This window comes from Limanda limanda, chromosome 3 (genome assembly GCF_963576545.1).
Source record: "Limanda limanda chromosome 3, fLimLim1.1, whole genome shotgun sequence".
NCBI classification, from domain to species: domain Eukaryota; kingdom Metazoa; phylum Chordata; class Actinopteri; order Pleuronectiformes; family Pleuronectidae; genus Limanda; species Limanda limanda.
Window position 1 is genome coordinate 21399905 of NC_083638.1, and position 22514 is coordinate 21422418.

General features: G+C 38.5%; 2 protein-coding genes across 2 annotated transcripts; both read right to left on the minus strand.

Annotated features, from left to right (window-relative positions):
- Window positions 1-1461: 1461 nt before the first annotated feature.
- vrk3 (VRK serine/threonine kinase 3) lies at window positions 1462-8431 on the minus strand. The gene is made up of 16 exons (XM_061068743.1): window positions 8408-8431; window positions 7086-7312; window positions 6854-6985; window positions 6519-6641; window positions 6250-6390; window positions 5859-6005; window positions 5493-5542; window positions 5250-5316; window positions 4745-4829; window positions 4552-4651; window positions 4362-4454; window positions 4128-4260; window positions 3432-3549; window positions 3286-3344; window positions 3073-3209; window positions 1462-2212 (listed from the first exon to the last, which is right to left on the minus strand). The coding sequence occupies exons 2-15, from the start codon at window positions 7306-7308 to the stop codon at window positions 3073-3075; spliced, it is 1608 nt and encodes a 535-aa protein (XP_060924726.1). The 5' UTR covers window positions 7309-7312; window positions 8408-8431; the 3' UTR covers window positions 1462-2212.
- Window positions 8432-9306: 875 nt separating this feature from the next.
- Window positions 9307-21102, minus strand: rab27a (RAB27A, member RAS oncogene family). Its single transcript, XM_061067802.1, has 6 exons — window positions 20857-21102; window positions 14744-14912; window positions 13136-13221; window positions 12925-13028; window positions 12136-12259; window positions 9307-11233 (listed from the first exon to the last, which is right to left on the minus strand). Exons 2-6 carry the CDS (start codon window positions 14894-14896, stop codon window positions 11038-11040), a joined length of 663 nt encoding a protein of 220 aa, XP_060923785.1. The 5' UTR covers window positions 14897-14912; window positions 20857-21102; the 3' UTR covers window positions 9307-11037.
- Between the last annotated feature and the right edge of the window lie 1412 nt (window positions 21103-22514).

The following is a 22514-nucleotide window of genomic DNA, read 5'->3' on the forward strand; positions in this document are numbered from 1 at the left end:
CACACACAGCCACAGATACACACACACACACACAGATACACACACACACACACACACACACACACACACACACACACACACACACACACACACACACACACACACACACACACACACACACACACACACACACACACACACACACACACACACACACACACACACACACACACACACACACACACACACACACACACACACACACACACACACACACCTCCCTTCAGTAGTTCTTTGTTCATTCAACACATGCTCTTATCACGTTGCCTGAGTTACAGTGGGATGCCACTTAAGTTTACACGTTCATCAACTGTTCCTGTCATGTGAAAATTCCGTGTCCAAACACATTTCAGGAGCAGCTAGAAGCGGCCTTGTTCTTGGCTTTATTAGTGTGTTTTTTTTAATGGTCTAATAATTTAGAAATAAGTTTTATATGTTGGAGTTGCTGGATATCTTCAATCCACAGAGAAGCATACAATCATTTGCCGAGTTGCGTTACAAGTTACCAGTATTTGCAGATATGGGAAAACTATCGAGGTCAGGATTTTACAGTGTTAAATCGGCGCACAGCCCGGAGCTCTTTCGGACCATGTGATGTTTGTCTGAGGATTTTCATTGACATGAAGTCATTTCCAAAGCAGGAATTCACCCTGAAAACCTACAGGATATTTTCATATTATTCATCAGAAATGAGAATTTTCAGAAATGAAATGTCCAAGCTGCACCAGGGCCTGAGCTAAAATAAAAATGAACGTGTTTTATATATATATATATATGAGAAATGAGTATAAACACTTTAAAGACAGCAGTTTGAGTTTCCCTCCAAAAGTTTCTCCCGGTCCAGTTTTTACAAACACGGAAACAACATGCAGAGTCAAACTATATGTAAACCTGCATGTGTCGCTGCCTCACACTGCCAGCATGTCTGTGTAAAAAGCTCAAGTGATCAGTTTTAAGTGTGTAAGCTAGGCTCCACTCAGAGGACGCCCTCAGCTCTGTAGCTGTGTTCAAAAGCTGCCTCACGGGGGCGCCATAGCCTGTCCACGTCATTGCTTTCCATTGTTCTACGAAGCCTCGTCATTCAGAAAGTGCCTAAAGAGACAGGGATGTAAGGTTTTAAATGCCAGGACGGGAGAGACCAGGCGAAAGAAAACAGTGTTTATTTTCTGAATTACTTTTAAGAGTGTGCACAATAAGATATATTTACTGTTTCATATAAAAGAATTGTATATGTCTTGAAATGTTTATGTTCAAAAATGTTTAAACTTTATAAAGCTTTCTTTAAAAGTAACAAGTTGTGGTGAATGTTTTTTCGACTGTGGCAAACTGCTGATTAGTTGGGTGAACATCACAAGAATGCCCAGGACCAACCGTTCCTGAATTTGATATTAGACACTCTTTGAATTGAAGATGGTTTACAAAATGAACATTAAAAAAACAAAAGACTCAAAGAAACTGGTCTGAAAAAGAAATGCAGCTACTTTATTCAAACAAGTTACATAAAAGTGAGAGTTGAGCAGTTGTGTGTTGGCTCATCTAAAGGAAATGACATGACCATCCATCATGCTCTGACCTCATATTCAAAGGTCAAAAAGTCTGTGTATCAACTGTTTAACAAGCAAAATGTTTTAAATACCAGAAAAATTGTGACACATTCAAAAACTACCAAAGTCTCAATGTCACCAAAAACATGTCCATCAGAATTGAACAAATTGTATCCCTCCTCCCTTTCCTTTGCAATACTAAAACCCAACATTTACCACGATAAAGCAGACGTGTCATTTCGACACAAATTAAAATCTCAGCTTTCAGTGCAATAAAACATCACAGATAAAACAAGTTTAAATAATACAAGTCCATCTCCAAGCTAATTTTGTTCAATTTCTCTAAAAATAAATCATGTAGACATATTTTAATACAGCATGTTATTGTCACACAGAATGCCAGATTTGCACTTGAATTCCTTTGCTACAGAGATGCTCCTGTTTCTGCTGGGCTGCTGGAGGCTGTGCCTGGATGGGTGTATATGTGGATGTGGACAGTAAGGACATGTCCCCTCTATGACAAGACTTTGCTGAACTGTCCTTAACACTATATTTACCCATATCAACTGATAGCTGCATACAGATCCATAAGTGGATCAGGATCACAGCTCCTGTTCAGCAGCAGCCTGAGCAACACAGACAGACGGGCTCAGTGAGAAGTTCAGAAGCTGATTGAAAAATAATACAGAATACATTTTTTGAGTATTGAGAGTTATGTTTCCCAAATCAACAAACTGAAAGTAGGACAGAACCTCTGGTGAGATCTGAAAGTGGCTCACACTCAAGCAACTTAGATTCAAAGACTTACACATATATGCTCTTGTAAAATTCATACATTTTTTTATAATAAAACACAAAATATATCATAATAATCAAAGTTATAACTATACGCTGTATACAAGTAAACTTCCTGCTCAGAACAAAGGCACCGGTAGAGGGTTTTTCAGATGATCAATCAATTCCTGTACGTCATTAAGATGAAATGATTCTTAATGGATATTAGATTGTGAATCGGACCAGTGGCTTCTATCAGTCTAAAACTTCCACACTCACACACAACAAACACAAACAGCTCTGGTGACGGGTTTGGACGCCACCAAAAATCAACCATTTTTCTGTTCGTTTGACTAAATTGATGTATGTGATGAGAATATTTTGATCAATTGTTTCTACTCTTTTCCAATCAGGACTAAAGATCGGTTCACAGCAGGTCTATGTCTTGAACCTCAGAACAGGAAAATATTTACGCTCATGCTTAAACTTCAACTAAACATATTTTTATACTGAATACAAATATATATATATATATAGTCTAGACTTAAGACATTATTGTCCCCTGGGTACATTTTATTTCATCTTTCATTTCAGTACATTCAACACGAAAGGACACACAAACAAATCCTGAGGTTAATGCAAAACTAGAGGAGCTGCAGATGCAAATATGAAACAAAAGATCACAATGTCTCTCATTGTCTTTTCAGTGTGTATGTGTGTATGTGTGTGTGTGTGTGTGTGTTTGTGTTCTCACCTAAAAACAAAGTGGCTGCTCCTGTGACCCCCCCATAAGCAGTAAGGCTGAACTGAGCCCGGCCTTCAGCGCTGAGTAGTCGGGCTGCTCAGAGTACTGCAGAGCCATCACAGCAGTCAGGAAGCTTTGAAATGCACCTACACCAAAATACAGTGATAATGAGCTGCTGGTATCTAATCACACACTATATACTGTATCCTAAAAACAACTCACTAGAAACTTTCGTCCTCCCAAAGCAGTGACTCAACAATGCAGGAACATCATCCATGTACCTACGATGAGAACTTTAATTGAGTTTTTGTACTTTGTTTGGTAATACTGACTTTTAAAATGATGTGGGTTGGGATCAAATCTCTCACCTCTGTTTGTGGGGGGCGACCTGCTCTGGTTGACTGAGGTCACTCCACGGGAGCGGACCTGTGTGCCACCGCAGCATGCAGTAACCCAGTGACTGCAGGTCGCTGCGTCGAGACGGCGCTGAAAACAGAAAACACACAGCGATGACAACAACTGTTTCCCCTCAGATTTGGCATCTTGAATATTTCATTTCCATATAACAAAGTCACTGCGTTTTATTTCCCATCATTCATTTTCAGCATTGATTCCTGTGTGTCTGTTCTTTGGTCAATGTTTGCTTAGTTCCTTGTGTTATTTTTCTCCGCTCAAATTTATATATGAAACTTTTTTATTTCATTTCAGGATGAAATAAATAATGGAGGATTTCAACAGGATCCTCCTGCAAGACATATTGTATCTCAATGGGAGCTTCCTGGTTACATAAAGGATAAATCAATACAAATAAATGTACCATAATAAGTCAAAATAGAAAATGAAATAGGTTGTACATTAAAAGGTATCAGCACAAGCCCAGATCCTATAATTTTAATGATGTGTGTGTGCCTGACAGCTCTGCAGCCAGATGGACCGTGGGAGGACTTCAGCTGAAGGAAGAAAATAAATCTGGCAGTGTATACGGTACGGTATATGGTGAAAGGATGATTACCCTGACAACGACAGGAGGGTTTTACTTTGTGGATGAGGAGTCAGTAACATACCTGCTCCTTTATGAGCGTCCAGGCTGATGAACTCGATGTTGCCCTCATGTGGCGTCCTGCTTAATTCTCGGTACTCCACATGTTGGCCTCCTGGACAGTACCTGAAAGCATGGCAGTATCCTCCGAGGTAAACCTAACACCACCCCCCACACACAGAGAGGGAAAGAGAGACAGTGATCAGTGTATAACACATTTCAACTGCCTGACTGACAGTACAGTCAGAATCTTTCTCACCTGTGATGTCTGTCCTGGTCTGATGTAGATGTTTTCTGCATTAATATCAGCATGAACATACTCGTTTGAATGGATGTACTGCAGAACATCTAACTGCAGGGAGAGAGAAAGTTTCGTTTATTACAAAAGCAGCGGTAAGTTCTGGTTCTGTCTGACAACCAGTAAAGTTTCCAGATGACACGAGACTCACTAGTCTACAGGCGAGCTGAAGAACAGATTTCTCAGCTAGACCATCATCTTCATCAATGACAGACTGCAGAGATTGACCCATGTTTGGGACAATTAGAAACCTATATAAAAAAAAGAACATACAAGCAAAACCAAGGTTAATATAAAGTACTGTCGTATTGTGTGAACACATTCACAGATAAACGTTACCGGACCTGTAGGAATCTGCATGAGGACCAAAGCCGACACAGGAAGGAATCCCCAGAAAATCCATCTTGTTTTGTTTGATCCACTTGTCCACTAGAGAGAGAGAGAGAGAGAGAGAGAGAGAGGCCATTTTAACAGGAGGGTTATCATGTGTCATACATATAAAAAGTTACACACATCACAGATCAGAACCGCATCTAAAAGGGTTAAAGATTTGATTTGTCCACTTCTCTCTGAACAGATGAAATGAATGTCAGAACTCTTCTCACTATCTACCTCAGCTTCAGACTGTAGTTGTGAGTTCTGTTTCCGACTTACCAGTTAAGACTTAACTGATGTTACTACTGTTAGTTTTAACAAGGTTTACTTGCAGTTATCATCAGAAGAGTTAGAGTCGAGCTGCTGTATGACTGCAGTCCACCCTCCATGTGTGGCAGACATTCATCACTGATTTCTGGAACCACAAAAACTTTTGCTTTACTAAACATAAATGAAAACGCTCTACACCCTCACCAGATGCAGGTTTAGCAGCTCTCTGCAGAAAGTTCTGCTCATTGAAGAGTCGTCCATCTTTAGCTCCCTAAGAGAAAATAAAATATATTGATCCCAGTCAGTAAAATTAAACTGAGGAAAACTGAAAAGCATTGATTATGGAAAAAAGAGAACAAATAAAAATAAGATCTTTGATGGCAATATACATTTTTCTTTTCGTCATAATAACAACATTATTTGACTCAAGAAACTCAGAAGACTCACCAGTTTGAGAATGTGATTTGACTCCTTGGATGGTGAAGCTGTTTGAAAAACTGTAAAGGATAAAACAATATTATTATCATGTATTCATTTTTTTAAGGTTACAATTGAAACTGTCAGAATTATAATAATTATCTTTTTTTTTCCAACCTTTTATATATGTGATCAGATTATCATCATTCATTCTTTTGGCCATAATGATCGTTTCTTGTGAAACCCTTGGCTGTAATCCGTATGGTTTTAAAGTTTGCTTGTGCTTCAAGGAGTTGAGACGTATAAATATTATTCTGGAAAAGTTAGTTAAGTTTGCCTATTAGTGATGATAATCAGACCGGTTATCTGCACCGCTCTTGTATTCTCTTTTCTCACCATCGTAGATGATTTCCGTCTGGGTTTGACTGAGCAGTTTCATCAGTTTCCACTTCTTGCCCGACGTGTCTGTCACTTCCTCGCCTTCCTGAAGCGGCTCCACAGCGGACGCATGCTTTGCCTTCTTAGCTTTGTTTTTTCCTGTCGCTGTTCATTCATATAAACATTATCGTTAAGTGACAGTCTCGGTGAACCAAAAAAATCGTTAAAACAGTTATTTGTATCTATGGGAAAAAAGGTTTAGATTTAGTATCAGCAGGTGTATGTGAATCTATAAGATTCAGACTGAAGTGTAAAGATGTTGAAGTAAGCCTGTTAATCTAACTATCCTCTGATGGTAGGCTGAGCAAGAGCGGTAAATTGAATCTGTATGTGGTGTGGTGTGGCTCACCTTTAAAGGTAGACCTGGAGTTTGGTGAGGAGACTGGAGAACGTAAAGGAGAGCCACTGACTGTCGATCCCTCTGCTTTCTCACATGTTTGATCAGTTATCTGCTTCAAAGCAGGACTGGAGAGTTTGGCCTTTCCCCTGACTACACATGGACGCGGCCAACATAGATACGGATTAAAGAACAAAGCATGACAGCTAAGAAGACAGAGCCTGTAGTATTGTATGAAATAATTAATAAATAGATGATGCTTGTTTCTTGTTTCAACTCACCAGGCCGAGGAGTTTTAACAGCAGTAGAAGTTGAAGTCTCTAAAGTTGGTTCTACCGCAGCGTTGACTCTGAAAGAGACTTTGTGCTGCTTTGGTGAGGATGTCTGCAATCTGACGGCATTATCTGTCCATACAAAACTCATATTTTATTCATCAATATATGTTTAAATATAGATGCCATGCTGGTAACTCTGATAACATATATAAATAACACACAGGCACTTCAATAGTCTCTTCACACTACGGAATGTACTTCAACCTCTTGCATCAGAAAACTAGAACAGAAATAACTTTGAGGTGAGACTGCTTTTAGATTCTAATTACCTTCAAACTTACCATCTCTGACAGGATGAGTGGACGGCACCACAGGTGGGGAGGCATCTTTAAAGTTGTCCAGTTGCAGCGAGTTACGAGTCTTTCGCAGTGCAGGACGAGTTGATACTGAAAGTGACGTGAAACATGCTTGGGCTGTTGATTAAATGAACATATGAAGCTTTAAAATCAAAATGTTTAGAATCTATAAAAACGACAAATTAATAACTAATAAACGAAGTCCCAAGATATTTACCCTTGCTTTCTATTGGCTCACAGCTTGTGCCTGAATCGCGGGTTTCTTTCCGACCAGATGTTGCTCCTTCATCTCCTTCGTTCGAAAGGAAACTTAAAGAAGCAGCTGAGCTCAAAGCTCCCGGTTCATCAGCGGGACAAGGAAGCTGCTCTCCACAGGATGGACAGAACTTGAAATCAGGCTGCAGCTTCGTCCCACACTGGGGGCAGAAACGGAAAGGCATCCTGCTTCGAGAATACATGCTTCGGTAAACATATGTACGCATAATCAGAAAAATGTAATCGGATCATTAAAAGTACTCATTGCAGAAAATTGAGCCCTCTCTAATAATATACGTATATTAGGATATTATATTGTTTAATTATTAATACTCAAGCAGTCATATGTAATTGGATGCGTCATCGTTTAGTTTACAATAATAACAAAAAGAAGTAGAAAAGAGATAAACCAGAGCCCAATGTGACACATATACAATAGTCCAAACCTCAACAACATTATAAGAAACACAGCACATTGTTCCATTTGTGAAACAGGACAAATTAAATGTTTCTAAGTTTCATAAGAAAATAAATTAAAGGATTATCATAATCATTATTTCCCCTCTACTTGTACTGTAAAGTAGTTTAATCAGGACGATATGAACAAAACGTATAGAGAAAAAAATGTTCATATCTGTCAGTATCGATAATAATCTGAATAAATATCACATTATCATTATTCTAAGTTTAAAGACTGATATTTACTCCTGAGTGAATGTTGTGGTTTTAAACTCTTCTTTCTGAGCAGAGTGAGAAACACAGCAACACAATCTGAGGGAGATCAATGACGTGTTACACCTCCTCCCTGTGCAATGCATGAGCAAAATATCGATTCGTATGAGACCTTTGGGTTTTACTGTCTACAGTCAGGTTCCACATTAGTGTCACCATTTCACTGACTATGTGACATATTAGGGCACAAAACAGAAAAACTGAAGTTGATCTCTGTTCAATGTTGTTAGCTACCGTTAGCACTGTGCTAGGAACACGTCCAATGAAATAAAGGATACACAAGGATATGGTCATAACATGAAGTGATTTCAATGTGTCACTTTCCGTAAATAAATACAAATACTGACGTGTTTACAAAGTCTTTCTATAGCAAAGACCGAGCAGCTGAACACGGAACTGAACGTTGAGAAGATAAAGACAAAGCTGCGGAGCTTCAGACCCGAACTATCGTCTTGTGGTTTAATCTTCAGACTCTAATAAAAACCTCGGGGGAAACTACATGTAAGTAATGGTCAGTAAAAGTTTCCAAAACAAAAGAGGAGACTTCAGAACCTTCATCAGAGACAGTCCCTCAGGCTGCTTCTTCTTCTCCTCACCGGATATACGCTCCTGTCGTCGCAGAGGTGCAGGAGATGTGCTGCCCCCTGCAGGACTTTAGAGCAGCTGCTGGACGGCATGACTGATTCACAGAAGTCTCCATCGCCCTCTGGTGGCTGGCTGCTGTTACACGTCTTGCCCCGCCTCCGCTTTGCTAGTGGAGGGGTTTAGACCAAACGAAACAAAATAATCTTAGTACACATCAAGTAAAAGTTATAGCGCAATTATGTCTGATTAGTTTGGTTTGAATAAGTTATTTTATGCTATAAACATGCGGTGAAACATCATGATTGACAGCTGAGACTGACCTACGATTGGTCACTGCAAGATGGGATTGTTTGTATCTGGGATTTTTTGGCTTCATTTCTGGATAGTGGAAGGAAGGGGAGACGCATCGTCCATCTCCATTTACAGTTTCTGGTTTAATCTGCTTTTTTTATTTATCCGACTGATGATGTGATGAGGTGGCAGTCTAAATTCAAAATGGATTTAACATGTTTTGTCAACAGTGACAACAGTAACCATCATACTGCCGCCACAAGCCTTTCATCTGTTGGATGTTACAGTATACATATAACATTATAAGTTAAATCTCATCAGCCAAATTGACAAAAAGGGTCTCCAGCTTAACCTGATATCAACTGCACTTAGGCCCATATAAAGCCTGTAGTCAACATTGCAGGAACCTATTATATAAAATGAGATTCTACGTCAGTGATTACATAAATAGAAATGTTTATTTCTGGACACAATTTTCATATTTTGCAAATGCAAGTGTGTGACAATTAACATGAAATATTTCAGTTGAGAATATTAACTAATACGATCAAATTTTATTTAAGTGAATGATTTTAATTGTTTTGAAATAGTGAGTGAAACATCAAATTCACAATTGTATACAGAAATAGTGTAATATGTGAAATTACAGTTCAGAAAAATAACCCCAGTGTATATATTCTTTTCCATTTTTGTAAAATATAGTTGTATTATAAACTGATCATCAGCATTGGCATTTCAAATGCACCCCATAAGATAAACTAAAGTACATGCCCAATTTTATTTCCTTACTTATAAATCTTTCGAAGCTCATTGTATTATTTCTTACAATGTATTTAATGAGAATATGACTGCAATAGTAAATACACCCATTGAATATGTGGCATTTGCTGTGTGAGATACAAGTGGCACCACAGCCCATTTCCCCTGAAGATCTTATTGTACTTTATAAAAGTGTATTATATTCTTCATGATATCAGTAGAGAAAGCAAATACTTAAATACATACAATGTGTGATTTAAAGCTATTGCATTATAACAAGTGAATAATGATAAAAATGTAAAAATGCAGAGGATCCAGGTAAGGTCAGCCTCACCAGATCTGGTTTTACTTGATTTCCACAGAGTTAGACTCTGGAAGCTGCCGGGCAAAAGCATTTAATTATTACAATGTTGAAGATGGAACTTAAATCTCAGGTTTCGTCATTAGTGACAATAATTGTTTGACTTTATATGTATTTAACATGGAGCCAGTAGGAAAAACGTCACTGAGCCCAAAGTGAGCGAACTGAAACTGATATTTTCGTTAAAATTTTAAAATCAAATTATTTTCCTTCAAACTAATAAAATACACATAAGAGCAACAGTGAGATTCAGCATTAACTTTTTTTCCTTAAAAATGTCTATCATGAAAATTTGAGCTTCTAATCGTGTCTTTGTGCTTTTTAAAGCAGGATAAATGACCAAAGTACTAGACTCCTGGTTCACGTCTCAGTTTTCTCTATTGCTTTTGTAATTATTGGCAAAACCAGTTGCTGTACATAATCAAGTTTTCATGACCAAGTAACTGTGTTACATAATTCATGTTTTCCAGACAAACAAGCACAAGAACTGAGTCAGAAAAGCCACATTGTGTAGAGAGTCCAAGTAGCTTGTGCTGGATGGTCAATGTGAGCTATACTTTTTTCTGGCAGGGCACAGGTGAGATTGTTCAGCTGGACATCCAGCAGACAATCAGTTTCACTGGTTACATTTTCTTTTCTAAAAGTAAATATCCCTCCAGCAACAATCAGTGACTGCAGGTATCACAGTCAATATTTCAATATATCTGGCTGCAGACAGACAAGTAAAGGAGACTTCTTTCTCGAGATAAAACCAGTGAATCCACGCTAACCTCACAGAAAGTATTGATAGAATATTTATGGCACTTCTGGCAGGGCTGCGCTCTTTGCTGCAACAGATAACACAATGTCTATACAAAATGTGATCAGTAAACTCCAGTGATGAAAAGATGGACATTTAAGCCAGACAATAAATATCCAATACTCACAATCAAAATTAATTAATAACATGAAACCTTATGACAATTTCCATATTACAAAAGGCACTGAGATCTGTACTGACAAATAATATAAGGTGTCAATAAAAGTATGCACAGTTTATGGAGCTATGGGCACAAATTACTGTTAAGTTTGACCTAACACAGAAATAATCCTCTCACTTTGTGAAACATTGAACGTGGTTGTCTTCCTATTTCATCGCCAGTATCATGGACACACACATATGTAACTAAAATGACTCCTCATCATTCTAACATGCACATTTGCTCTTCTCTGAGCTCTCAGGGATTTCTGAGTTGGTCAGTCCGTTAACTCGGACGGTCCCGTCCGGGATCCACGACTTGTCCACACATCGTTCCATCCTCCTCATGATGAGGTCCAGCAGGTCGTCCACAGCCTGGTTCACATTCTCCCCGTTAGCAGCACTTGTCTCAAAGTATGGGATACTGGACAGAAAAAAAACGTCTGGGTCACGGACTGATGCTACCAATTACAATGAAACACATCTCTATGGGTTAAAAGAAAAAGAAAAAGAAAAAGACTATAAAAAGGTCAATGGTAGAGAAATCCCTTGAATTTCTACTTTTAACAAAAACTACTTATCTAGGTTAAATTTTAATTGGGTTTCAGTAATGACACTGTATTTTTACGATTTAAAATATATAATAGAATATATTAATACATAGAAATAAATAAATAAATGAAAAATATATATATATACATGTACACTTAGGTTAATTCTGTCAGTTTGATGCTATGGCACAGAGAAACAAGCTATATTAGCTTCGGCTAACAATGACAACGGCGCTTGACAACAATACGTTTTGCTGATGTTTGGTGATCTCATATGATTTTTGATGTAAAGAAAGACACAGAATATAATTAACCTAAGCGTAGGCTCCAAAGTCCAATGAAATAAAAAATGAATCGCTGAAATTAAAACAAACATGAATCAAACATTCGATCATTTCTTTATGATTTACATGATGATTAACAACAAACGTCTGTGTGGAGAATCATTATTATGCAGGCAAACGGGCACATGGAACAGGTGACAATGCTGTGAACCAGTTAACTTAGGGTGACGACATTCTGTGTTTTATTCTGAGGACATTTAAAACGTGTTATAAAGTTCACATCCTCTACGATATCTGTGTTTTTACTACAGGTGTGTCTAATGGGGCCGGAGCAGGATATTTTACACATGCTCAAATATTTGCGTTTCGAGGAGGACCAGTTCAAGCAGACATTCTCCTGCACGGACTCTGGCAAACAATGCAGCCACTGCCTTCTTGACAAATGTTTGAGGGAGAGGTTCATGTACAGATGGATCAAAACGATGACATACCCGTATTTCTCTGCCAGCTCTCGTGCCTCGTCTTCTCTCACCGCTCTCTGATCCGTCAGGTCACATTTGTTGCCACATAGAACGATATCTGGATTTTCGCAGTATGCGTGAATCTGTAACTGACCTGAAAGACACATAAACTTTTTAGTTTTAATGTGATTTTTACATTTAGGTGGAGCGGAGTTACGATGCCTTCATCATTTTTATGAAAATGCCGAGTTTGTAATGTTATCCAGGATGTAAAATAAAGAGGTGAACTGGAAATGAAATACATAACGCATTGGAAAAAAGCCCGTAAGCGATACGTTCCCTCTTCCTACAGTAAACACAACTCAGAAAAAGTTTGTCAGGCGTCTGTAACAAGGAATTAACCAAGATAAAAGTGCTGTGGAAGTGGATTAAGTAAAACAGGATGTGACTCGCAGCAAAGTCGTTATCCATCAGTGTGTTTCACTGTCCTACGCCAATGTCGTAGACATCGCCAAACCCTGCTACCATTAATGTATAATTTCCACTGGAAATAAGATGTTTGAGTAGAGAAATGCAGCAGATTTGGGCACAATAACATTTGCACAAAGACAATTTAAACTGGAAGAGACACATTTATCACACATCTAACAACAATCAATTATCGATACATCAAGAGCCAGACTCAAAGCTTTTGTGCACAAATAACAAGAATTCTAAAAGAATGAAATGTTGTTTGCACTCGTATTTATCTGAAAATAAAAGATTTGTGTGGTGATTATCTACAGAATCATCAACTTTAATGACAACAGATGAACATACTCATCCAGTTCCGGACGTTGAGGAAACTTTGCTCGTTTGTGAGGTCAAACAGGAGGAGGAAACCCATCGCATCCCTGAAGAACGCGGTCGTCAAACTCCGAAACCTGAAATCATTCAGAAAAGACTTCATGAGAAATGGAATTACTATTGATAAAGACACATCTAAAAATGATATAGGAGTTTCAGTAAGGTGATTAAGTGCTTCATGTACCTCTCCTGTCCGGCAGTGTCCCACAGCTGCATGTGGATCTTCTGTCCTCTACTTGAGGTTCCATCTTGACCTGAGGATTTGTAGACCTGAGAGAAAAAAAGGAAAAACATAACATCAAGAACAGGACCTTCTCTCCTCTACATTTAACAGCTAGTTATAAAACAAGAACAAGAACATCATCATCCTGTGGTGGGAACACGATTAAGAGCACTTGCCTCCACTAGAAAAAACAAGTACAACTGGGGACATGAAAGACAAAAAATACCTGGCAACACCCATCCAGTTACTCATATTAAATAATTACATAAATTATCTTAATAGGTTTACTTAATGTTGTTTAGATTAGAGTTCGGATTAGCTTTTGATATTTGTTTGAGCTGTAGCAAGAAGTCAGAGGAGAGCAAACAACGGCCAGGCCTCAAAGAAGCAGCTCCTGTTGCTATGTTGGTAGTATTGTTACATCTGCGGCAGACCAGAGTTTACTCAGCTACCAGTGAGAGCCTGGAGCTCACCAGAGAAGTGTGGTGGGGAGAAAACTGACACACACAAATTATAAATAAGTTTCAAGGCAAATTCAATTTTAAACAAATAAACTTTTAAGATTTACAGACAATCAAATATGACAAAAAAAATATGTGTGTGAGGTTTCTTTTTTTAGGGGAGGGGAGGGGGCATTTCACATTTATTGATAAAAGATTAGCAGCAAAGGGCCTGAGGTGGAATCGACCGCAAGAGTTGTCAAATCTCTTTAAATATGTGTTTGTATGTATCCAAGCCTTGTGTCGTGATCTCACACATTGTCTTAGTGTGTGAGAACACCGTATCTATTTCTACACCATTAATCTCTGTCAATCAAATATCAAAATCAGTACCTACATACATGTAGCAGAATACAACACTCATAAAAGGTTTCTCATTTATTCATGAATAAATAAGTCATATTTAAACCTGTTAATCTGTTATTTGATAGTAAAATATATGTCTTTTGTTATTAGAGTTCCATCCTCATCTCACAGTTCAGAGAGGGACTTTAATAAAAAGGGCCAAGTGTTATTTCACATTTAATAATAATGATAATATTCTCCACATGTGTTCTATCATCTCTTCATCAGTGTAACTAACACTTTCCTCAACCAGCAACCAGAGGACGGGTTAGGGGGATGTTTGGTGTCACATTGTGGCATTTCAAAAGAGCTGCTCAGAACTGACTGTTAATGTCCTGTATCGTCGTGATAAAACAATTAGTCAGGCACATTCCTGTAGGAGGAGGTCAGCAGCATTAGAGACGGAGTACTGAGTAAATATGAACAGTGCTCAGCTGTTTGCCAATGGTATGAAGTGTTTATTCTTAAGGAGGGTTCTGCTCACCGACATCAGGCAGTGCTCAGATTTCTGTTGCAATCTTCATCAGTAGTCTTTTGTTACACCGGTCTTACTTAATGGTGTAGGAATGCGTTAAAGCTCTTAATTAGGCAGCAACAAGAGCTTGTGGAAACACTTGGAAACAAGGAAATGAGTTGAACGTAACATCCACGTGTGCTTTTACTGCGCTAACAACTCCACTCTATCCTTTATTTTACTTTTTCATTCAAAGGCGATTGAACCTACCACTCGTTTTTCTCTGAAGTCAATCCCGACTGTGGTGATGAACTTGGAGTTAAACGTGCCATCTGTGTATTGGTAGAGGAAGCTGGTTTTTCCCACGCCAGAGTCACCGAGGGCTAGGAATTTGATGAGGTAATCATAGTCCCCATCAGACATTGTGAGTCCTTATTATCTGAAACGCACAAACAAAACAAATCAACAATCACACAAGGTGCCACAGAAATACATCTGAAACTGAAATGTTTTTTATTTCCAAGATGACAACAGTTGGAACAAAACCCTAATTATCTACTTAATGCTTATTCAAGCACTTAAACACAAGCCAACCTAATACATCCATGTAATTATTGATAATTAAATAATAAAGTGGCAAATTATATATATATATATATATATATATATATATATATATATATATATATATATATATATATATAGGTCAATAGATCCCATGAAGAAAACAAAACCAACAATGAATTGATGCTACAACAACCGACAGTGTAGCCAAAGCCTGATATAACTCATTACTCTGTTCCACAGGATTAAATTATTGTCTTTAAAAACTAGATAAATAAACTAAAAGCTATTAAAAAAACATCTTAATCAGAAGCCAGTTTGTACAGCACGCAGTCCTGTGAGTCAATATATTTGTCTCCAAACACATAATCAAACCACTTTTTCTTATTATATGTTGAACAAACAATAACGATAATACTGCCTATCATCTTTAAACATGTTCCTTCCTCATTCTGGTTCAGGTCAACAGACAGTCAACAGTCAAGTTGCAGTTTTACATCCATGTCTGTTCAGACTAATTCACGCAGTAGAGCATCGGAAGGAATTTCAGATCAATACAAACAACCACAGTTTAGAGGTGGAAAAAGGGAAATATGGTCACAATCTCCCCTTTGTTTGTGCAGAACATTGCGATGTCACAGTGATGTTGACATTTGCACTATTCGATTTAAATGCCAGAACTCCATTTTATCCCATTTAATATCTGTGTGAAATTGTCGTAACGACTATTTAACAGGAACAGTTATGGCCCAACAAATGTGTTCATCATCCTCGGGTCTGACTGAACGTTTGTTCCAGAGGTAATGACATTTCCTCCACACCCCTCAGAATATCATAAGAGGGACTCAGTCAGTGCTGACATCATGAAGGTAGTGTGTAACATCCTTTACTCTAGTATTATGCAAGACCTCCGCAGCGTCTACCGCACGCTGCTGTGGGCTAATGTGTGTAACGAGAGATCTGCTTTGTGTTACTGACACAGTGACAGGAAACATTTACAATTCACAGTCACACAACAAAACAGAAAACACTTGAGTTTTGTCTCCTTATAACAACATCCAGAAATTAGTAGAATGTAGTTTTACACAGTAAATGCTGAATTTATTTTAGCTAAGGATCTAAGTATGAAATATTTTCTTACATTTACACACCGAGTATGAGCAGCATCCTTTGATATCTACTTGATGCAACATTCTTGTTACCAACGGTCGACTGATTCTGATCAAAACAATCAGGATGGAGCGGGGGTGCATCATGTGACCACTGCATAGAAAAGTATTCAGACAAGTCTTAAATTCTTTCCATGTAAAACCCACTGGACCTTTCATCTGGAGACATAAGCTGCTTAAGGTCTCGTGCAAAATCAAGATCCATGATAAATGTGGTCAGATGGAAACAGCATCTTTACGCACTGAGCTCAGCCCAACGAACCCTGGAACATGTTAGACTTTTATTTAAATCCTTTTAAAGTTTTAGTTCTTTTCCATCCGAGCTGCTCGACTTCAGACGATGAGCTCAGCCACTCTGAGACAAATTCTGGAAACTCCTGCTTAAATGAGATGACTATTTGTGTTTGACATTCCTTTTATTGTTAATAATATCCTCTCAGGTTGCTGCTTTGACTTGATAAACTTTAATTTCTAATCTCATTACATGTTTACTGATCTTATGATTTACAGTTGGGAGCCAGTTTCTAGCTCTGCTTTATGGATATATTATGATTATCTTCGCCAGGGAGGTTATGTTTTCACCCCTGTCTGTTTGTTTGCAAGCAAGATTGCATAAAAACAACAGAACGGATTTCCAGAGAACTTGGGGGCAGGATGTGGTATGAGTCAGGAAAGGATCTGTTGGATCGCAGATCAGATCTTCAACATTACATCATGTTCTTTAACCATTTTCACCATTTCCCACGGGTATAATTCATGGATATCAATGAAAAATTATTTCTATGTACAAGTGTGTGAAATGACTGCTTGGCCTCTAGTTTATATTTTCATTTCTCACTGTGAGGCAAAGTTACCACAAATCCCCAGCTGGTCACATGTTCCCCTTAAATAACCCCCCCGCTGTAAACTGTCCCTGTACAGTGTAACATTGCGAAGCAGCTTTGTGTCGGTCAGTGAAAACCACATTCCTCAGATCTTTACATGCATCTTCAAATTGACATGTGAGCAAGAACGCTAACTGAAAACTTTCCGTCTCACTTGATCTTTCGTTACACCACTTTCCTGTTGCCTTTCATTCAAAGGCACTGCCAGCATGTACAACATGCCAATTTATTAGGTCCACCTAGTAAATGCTGCATTTGTGGCTGCTATAATGTTCAGTTTTGTTGATTCACATTTATGATCATTATGGACGTGGCAGTTTGTGTTGCTCTGTCCTGCACCTTTTTATTAGGTCCATGATTCTATAAATGTTGTTGAGTCCATTTATATCAACAAGGACCAAACTCCCACCTGATCATAAAGTGAAATCTGTGTCCGTCTGAAGTTGTTTCTCTAACACCTCAACATTATAAACTCAACAAAAGGAGTATGTATTGTTTTAGCCATTTGTACTTAATAAACAAATCAAAATGTGAGTGTGAAAAAGCTCTTTTCATACATTGTGTGGTGGAACAGTCTTGTTTAAAGAGCTTAGTTATAAAGTGATCCGACGGCTGAGGGTCGAATTAATCTGCACATATAAATAACGAGTCTACTCATGTTACTCTTATCAGTATTTAAAACCCTGACACAAGCTTAAGTAACACATGTTGTGTGGTTCCGTATAAACAGGCCCTGGAAGTGACGCAGTAAAGTTAAACCACACACATGCAGATTGTGTCAGCAAACTTCTGCAGACTTTGCAGACGACTCTGTTAGAAAACAAGAGCTGGTATAATGCCATGTTAGCCAAAGTTATCTTGAAAGGCTATTTGCAAAGCCATTTACTCACACCTCACTTCTCGGCCCGATCACATCTGTGAAAGGGAAGTGAGCTCTGATGGAGAGTGTGATCTTGTGAGAGGAAAGAAAACACAGAGGCTAGTCCTCTTTACTACCTTAACACAAACCTGTCTAAAACAACAACAACCCCACCTGCCTTGTGAACATAAACACAACAGAGCTGGTGAGAAAAGAAAGAGACAAGAAGATGTTGAGAAAACTCCTCTCTGAGAAACTTGACTGTTCTGCCGATTGCCATCTTGATATATCAACTTTAATTATTACTTTTCATACGTTAGGAATCATGAAGGATAAATTATAGTCTTATAATGCAGAACTTCCCCTTATGAGGAAAAGGCCTCACAAGCATCTGGCCTAAATTTATTGTTGTTTTTACTGAAGGAAGGAAGCGATGTCTTCAGGCTGGTGAGATGCTCCGTGTGGCAGATAGTATCAGCTTTGCTGATATCTTTTGAACTAGCATATTTTCTTTTAAATGAAAGTATGCTGCTTATTACAACTGAGAAGATACAAATTTCATATTAACAAAAAGGAATGCAATATGTATTTCTTCTCAAAGCCGATTAGCTGAAACACCATGAAAAACTAACACCATGTGATGTCTTTAGTACATCTTTAGGAAATGTTCATCATCATCATGATGCTGACAGAGTCATCGTCGCTGCTGATAATGAATCAGGGGGTAAACGTGCATTTTACTACAAAAATGTGAGTCTTAAAAAATGACTCCAAACTGATCAATGATCAATAAATACAATGTGCAGAAAGAGGGAGAGGCAGCGACCAACAGGTTCCTATAACGCATTTTGGCCTTGAGTGTAATAATGCCCTGAATGCAAAGACTGAATAATAATATTTATATCAACATCAACATCATCCTGTGTTGCAGCTGCATTTGCAGAATTAACGTGTGAATTAAAATCCATGTCTGCATTGATCAGCGAGGGTGTAAGCAGACCGAGTGTTGGTATTTTCCTAAATAACACGAGTTCTGTAAACTACACCTGTGGAAGCAAGACTCCACCATGTTGGACTATCCAAATCAGAAGCAGCAGAAATGGTCTTGTGTGTGTTATCATTTATGTTTTCTCTGTCCTATGATTCTTTATCTGTAACTTATTGAAAATGTCCTCCATCTTGGCCAGAACGCTTGGGACAAATGTTGAATTGGTCCTAAAGAAAAGGACGTTGTTATGAAATAATGGAAATCTCCCTCCTCACCATCTTTGTCTGCCTGGCTAAACAGTACCATGTTGGGATCATTTCACTAGGAAATAGCTACCTTTAGTTTCATATTTTTTAATAACCTCCCTGTTTTCCTCCTGATTAAGGATTACTCTGTACACCCCTGTCTGATTGACACACCATTGGACTGTTGTGATCATCCTGTCAAGAGGGAGTTTGAACTTTTGCCCTCAGGCCCCGGTTAAACGGCGCCCGTTCGGAAGACAAAAATACTTGTGTAAGTGCTATTGATATGCTTAACAGAAATTAGCCGTTAGTTTGTTTTGTCTAAAAATATCTGGCTGTTGATGGCATCTGCTATACGTATTTGTAAGAGGAAGGAATTTTCCATTTCCCTGTACTTGCTTAAATGTGTTTTTATTGTGGATGCTGTTGCTGATGTTGTCTCTGTGTTTTTGTCTCTTTGCGAGCTTCTAAATAAAGATAAAGATAAGAAAGATGAGATAAAGATAATACTGTAGTGTTGTAGGAAAATTAAATCCTTCAGTTTGAATTGCGGCTTACGGTGGGCGGGTTTATTTGCTTGTTTGTTGGTTTTTGGAAATGCCTCCTTTGTTAAATATGCTAATATATTAATATATATATTTAAATACTGAACCTGTCCACCTGTATTCCACATGGCTCTATTGAGAAAATGAAGAAAGAAGAAAAACAAATCATCTCTACAACCCTTTCCTGTGTAAATAGAGATTTAAAAAGCAGAAGTTGGGAAGCTCTGAGCTGCACCTCCCTATCTGTTGGGCAAACTCCTGCAGTGGGAGTGAGCCTGGTAGCTGTGATTAGCAGGCGTGTATATACTCAGCACCAGACAGCAAACAGCCGAGCGGAGCAGCAAACACAAAGCAGCTTTAATCATTAGTCAGGGAGGAGTGGAGGACCCACCCTGGGCAGCCGTCCAACACAGAGGCTGGCAGCTACCAGGGAAAATCCGGATATGCACATACCACTAACTTCAGTTTAACTCCTCCAGAAGAGAAGGGTGCAGCACTAAGATGATGAGGACTTACATGGAAAGACTTTGAGCATGTGAACACCCAGCATCTTTCAAAGCTAAATATCTGCTAAGGAAAATACCTGAGGGCTTATCTGCAAACAAACAAACACTCAAATCAATTAAGTGAAACAAACAGTAAATCGAATGACCCTCAGCTGGTCCTCATGTGGTTGCCCGTGCAGGTCAGGTGACCTCTCAACCAGGAAATAATCACCTTCTTTAAAAACTAAATATGGATCCTGAATTTATGGGAAACGTGTATGATCCTCTGCCACACTTACATGTGTCCACACACGCCTCAGACCACTGACAAATATGAAATCTGCTTGAGGAGACACGTTTCCACTGGTGTGAGTGGTTGAGATCACTGCTATTGAGCCAGTGTGGAGGAGAAGTGGAGCGGAGGATGATAAGCAGGTGGAGAAATGTTCCCACAGCTCGGGCTGATAACCCGCGGCTCTGACGACATGACAGCGGAGGTGGATGGAGCCAGAAGTGAGAGATAAGAGTGTGATAAAGTTACAGGAGAAGTTTCCAGAGCGAGGCTCCCTCCTGACAGATGCCACAGCCTGTTCTCTCGGTCTGCGTTCGTCATGTTATTTCCTGAAAGCAGTGTGAACACTCACCGGCCCCGGGGCGTCGCTGCTGCCGCTGCTGCTCTGGCTCCTGGATCCTGGCTCCTGGGGAAGTAGATCTCACGTCTTCAGAAGTAATAACAAAGAGCTGGACAGTAAACGGAGGAGTTCTTCACTCTGAGAGTCGCCTGTGATCCATGGGTCGACTGCTGCTGCTTCACGAACACTGAACACCAGCTCCTCTCTCTCTGCCTCCGACTCTCAGCTCCTCCCCACGGACCGATCACTCACAGCCGGATGAGTGGAGGGGAAACGGGCGGTGCAACACTTGTGACATCCAGAGCTGCTGCTCCTCCACTGTAATAATACACGTTACATTACTCATTACTTTTACTTTACTGATTACTTTTACATTACTGATTACTTTAACATTAGTCATTACTGATTACTTTAACATTAGTCATTACTGATTACTTTAACATTAGTCATTACTGATTACTCATTACTGATTACTGATTACTGATTACTTTTACATTAAATAAAATAAATAAATAATGTTTATTAATTCACCCTTTCTGTATAACCCTCATACTCATACCGTCTAATATTTATCACTGCACTTCTTTTCTTTCTTTTCTTAGACCGTCGCACTGTTTGTTTTTTTGTTTGTATTGTTTTGTGTTGTGATGTGTATTCTGTTTAAGCACACTGAGAGACACTATACCATGTCAAATTCCTTGTTTGTGCAAACTAACTTGGCCTATAAAACCTGATTCTGATTACTCATTACTTTAACATTACTCATTACTTTTACCTTACTGATCACTTTTACATTACTCATAACTTTTACTTTACTGATTACTTTTACATTACAGATTACTTTTACATAACTCATAACTTTTACTTTACTGATTACTTTAACATTACAGATTACTTTTACGTTACTCATCATAACTTTTAATGTGTGTAAGATTTAGTTGAAAGGGATCTATTGGCAGTAATTGAATATAAAGTAATCCTTGTGATATTTTCACTATAGTGTGTGATCATCTAAATTGTATGTATTGTCGTAGAATGTGACCTTTTTATTAATACATTTTATATTTATATTGAAAGCGGGTCCTCTCTACGGAGGCCACCATGTTATTTACAGTAGTCCAAACTGACAAATTAAATATCTGTTGAGTTTTTATCACAACTGAAGGCTACCACAGGTTCTCTGTCATGTTTGAAGGGGAGGCTGAGGTGAGGGGTGTTCAGCTGCAACATGCAACTCCACCAGTAGATGGCTCTAAATTCTACACACTGAACCTTTAAATGGTGCGGAGTGATTTAATTTGAAGTAATTTGTTGTTTGGGGACAAATAATTAGTTTGATAAAGTTTACATATATCATCAGCTTTATCAACTGTATGTAAAACCTTATGTGTAACAAGAACAAATGATCCGACAGTGATGTCGGACAGGATCTTGCCCTGTTTGCGAGAGGAAGCAATAATTCAGCCTCTGGATACACTCCTCTAGACTCAAATAAATTATAAATACCAGTGCAGTGAAATACCACTGCACTTTAATAGTAAAACTTATTGTTACAAAAGAAACTGACAAAATAATTTTCAGCATTTTAATCCCAGACTATGATTAGTTTTTAAATTTGAATGTGCTGAAACACTCTATCATTTTATCTAACATATTCGATTGACCGGGAG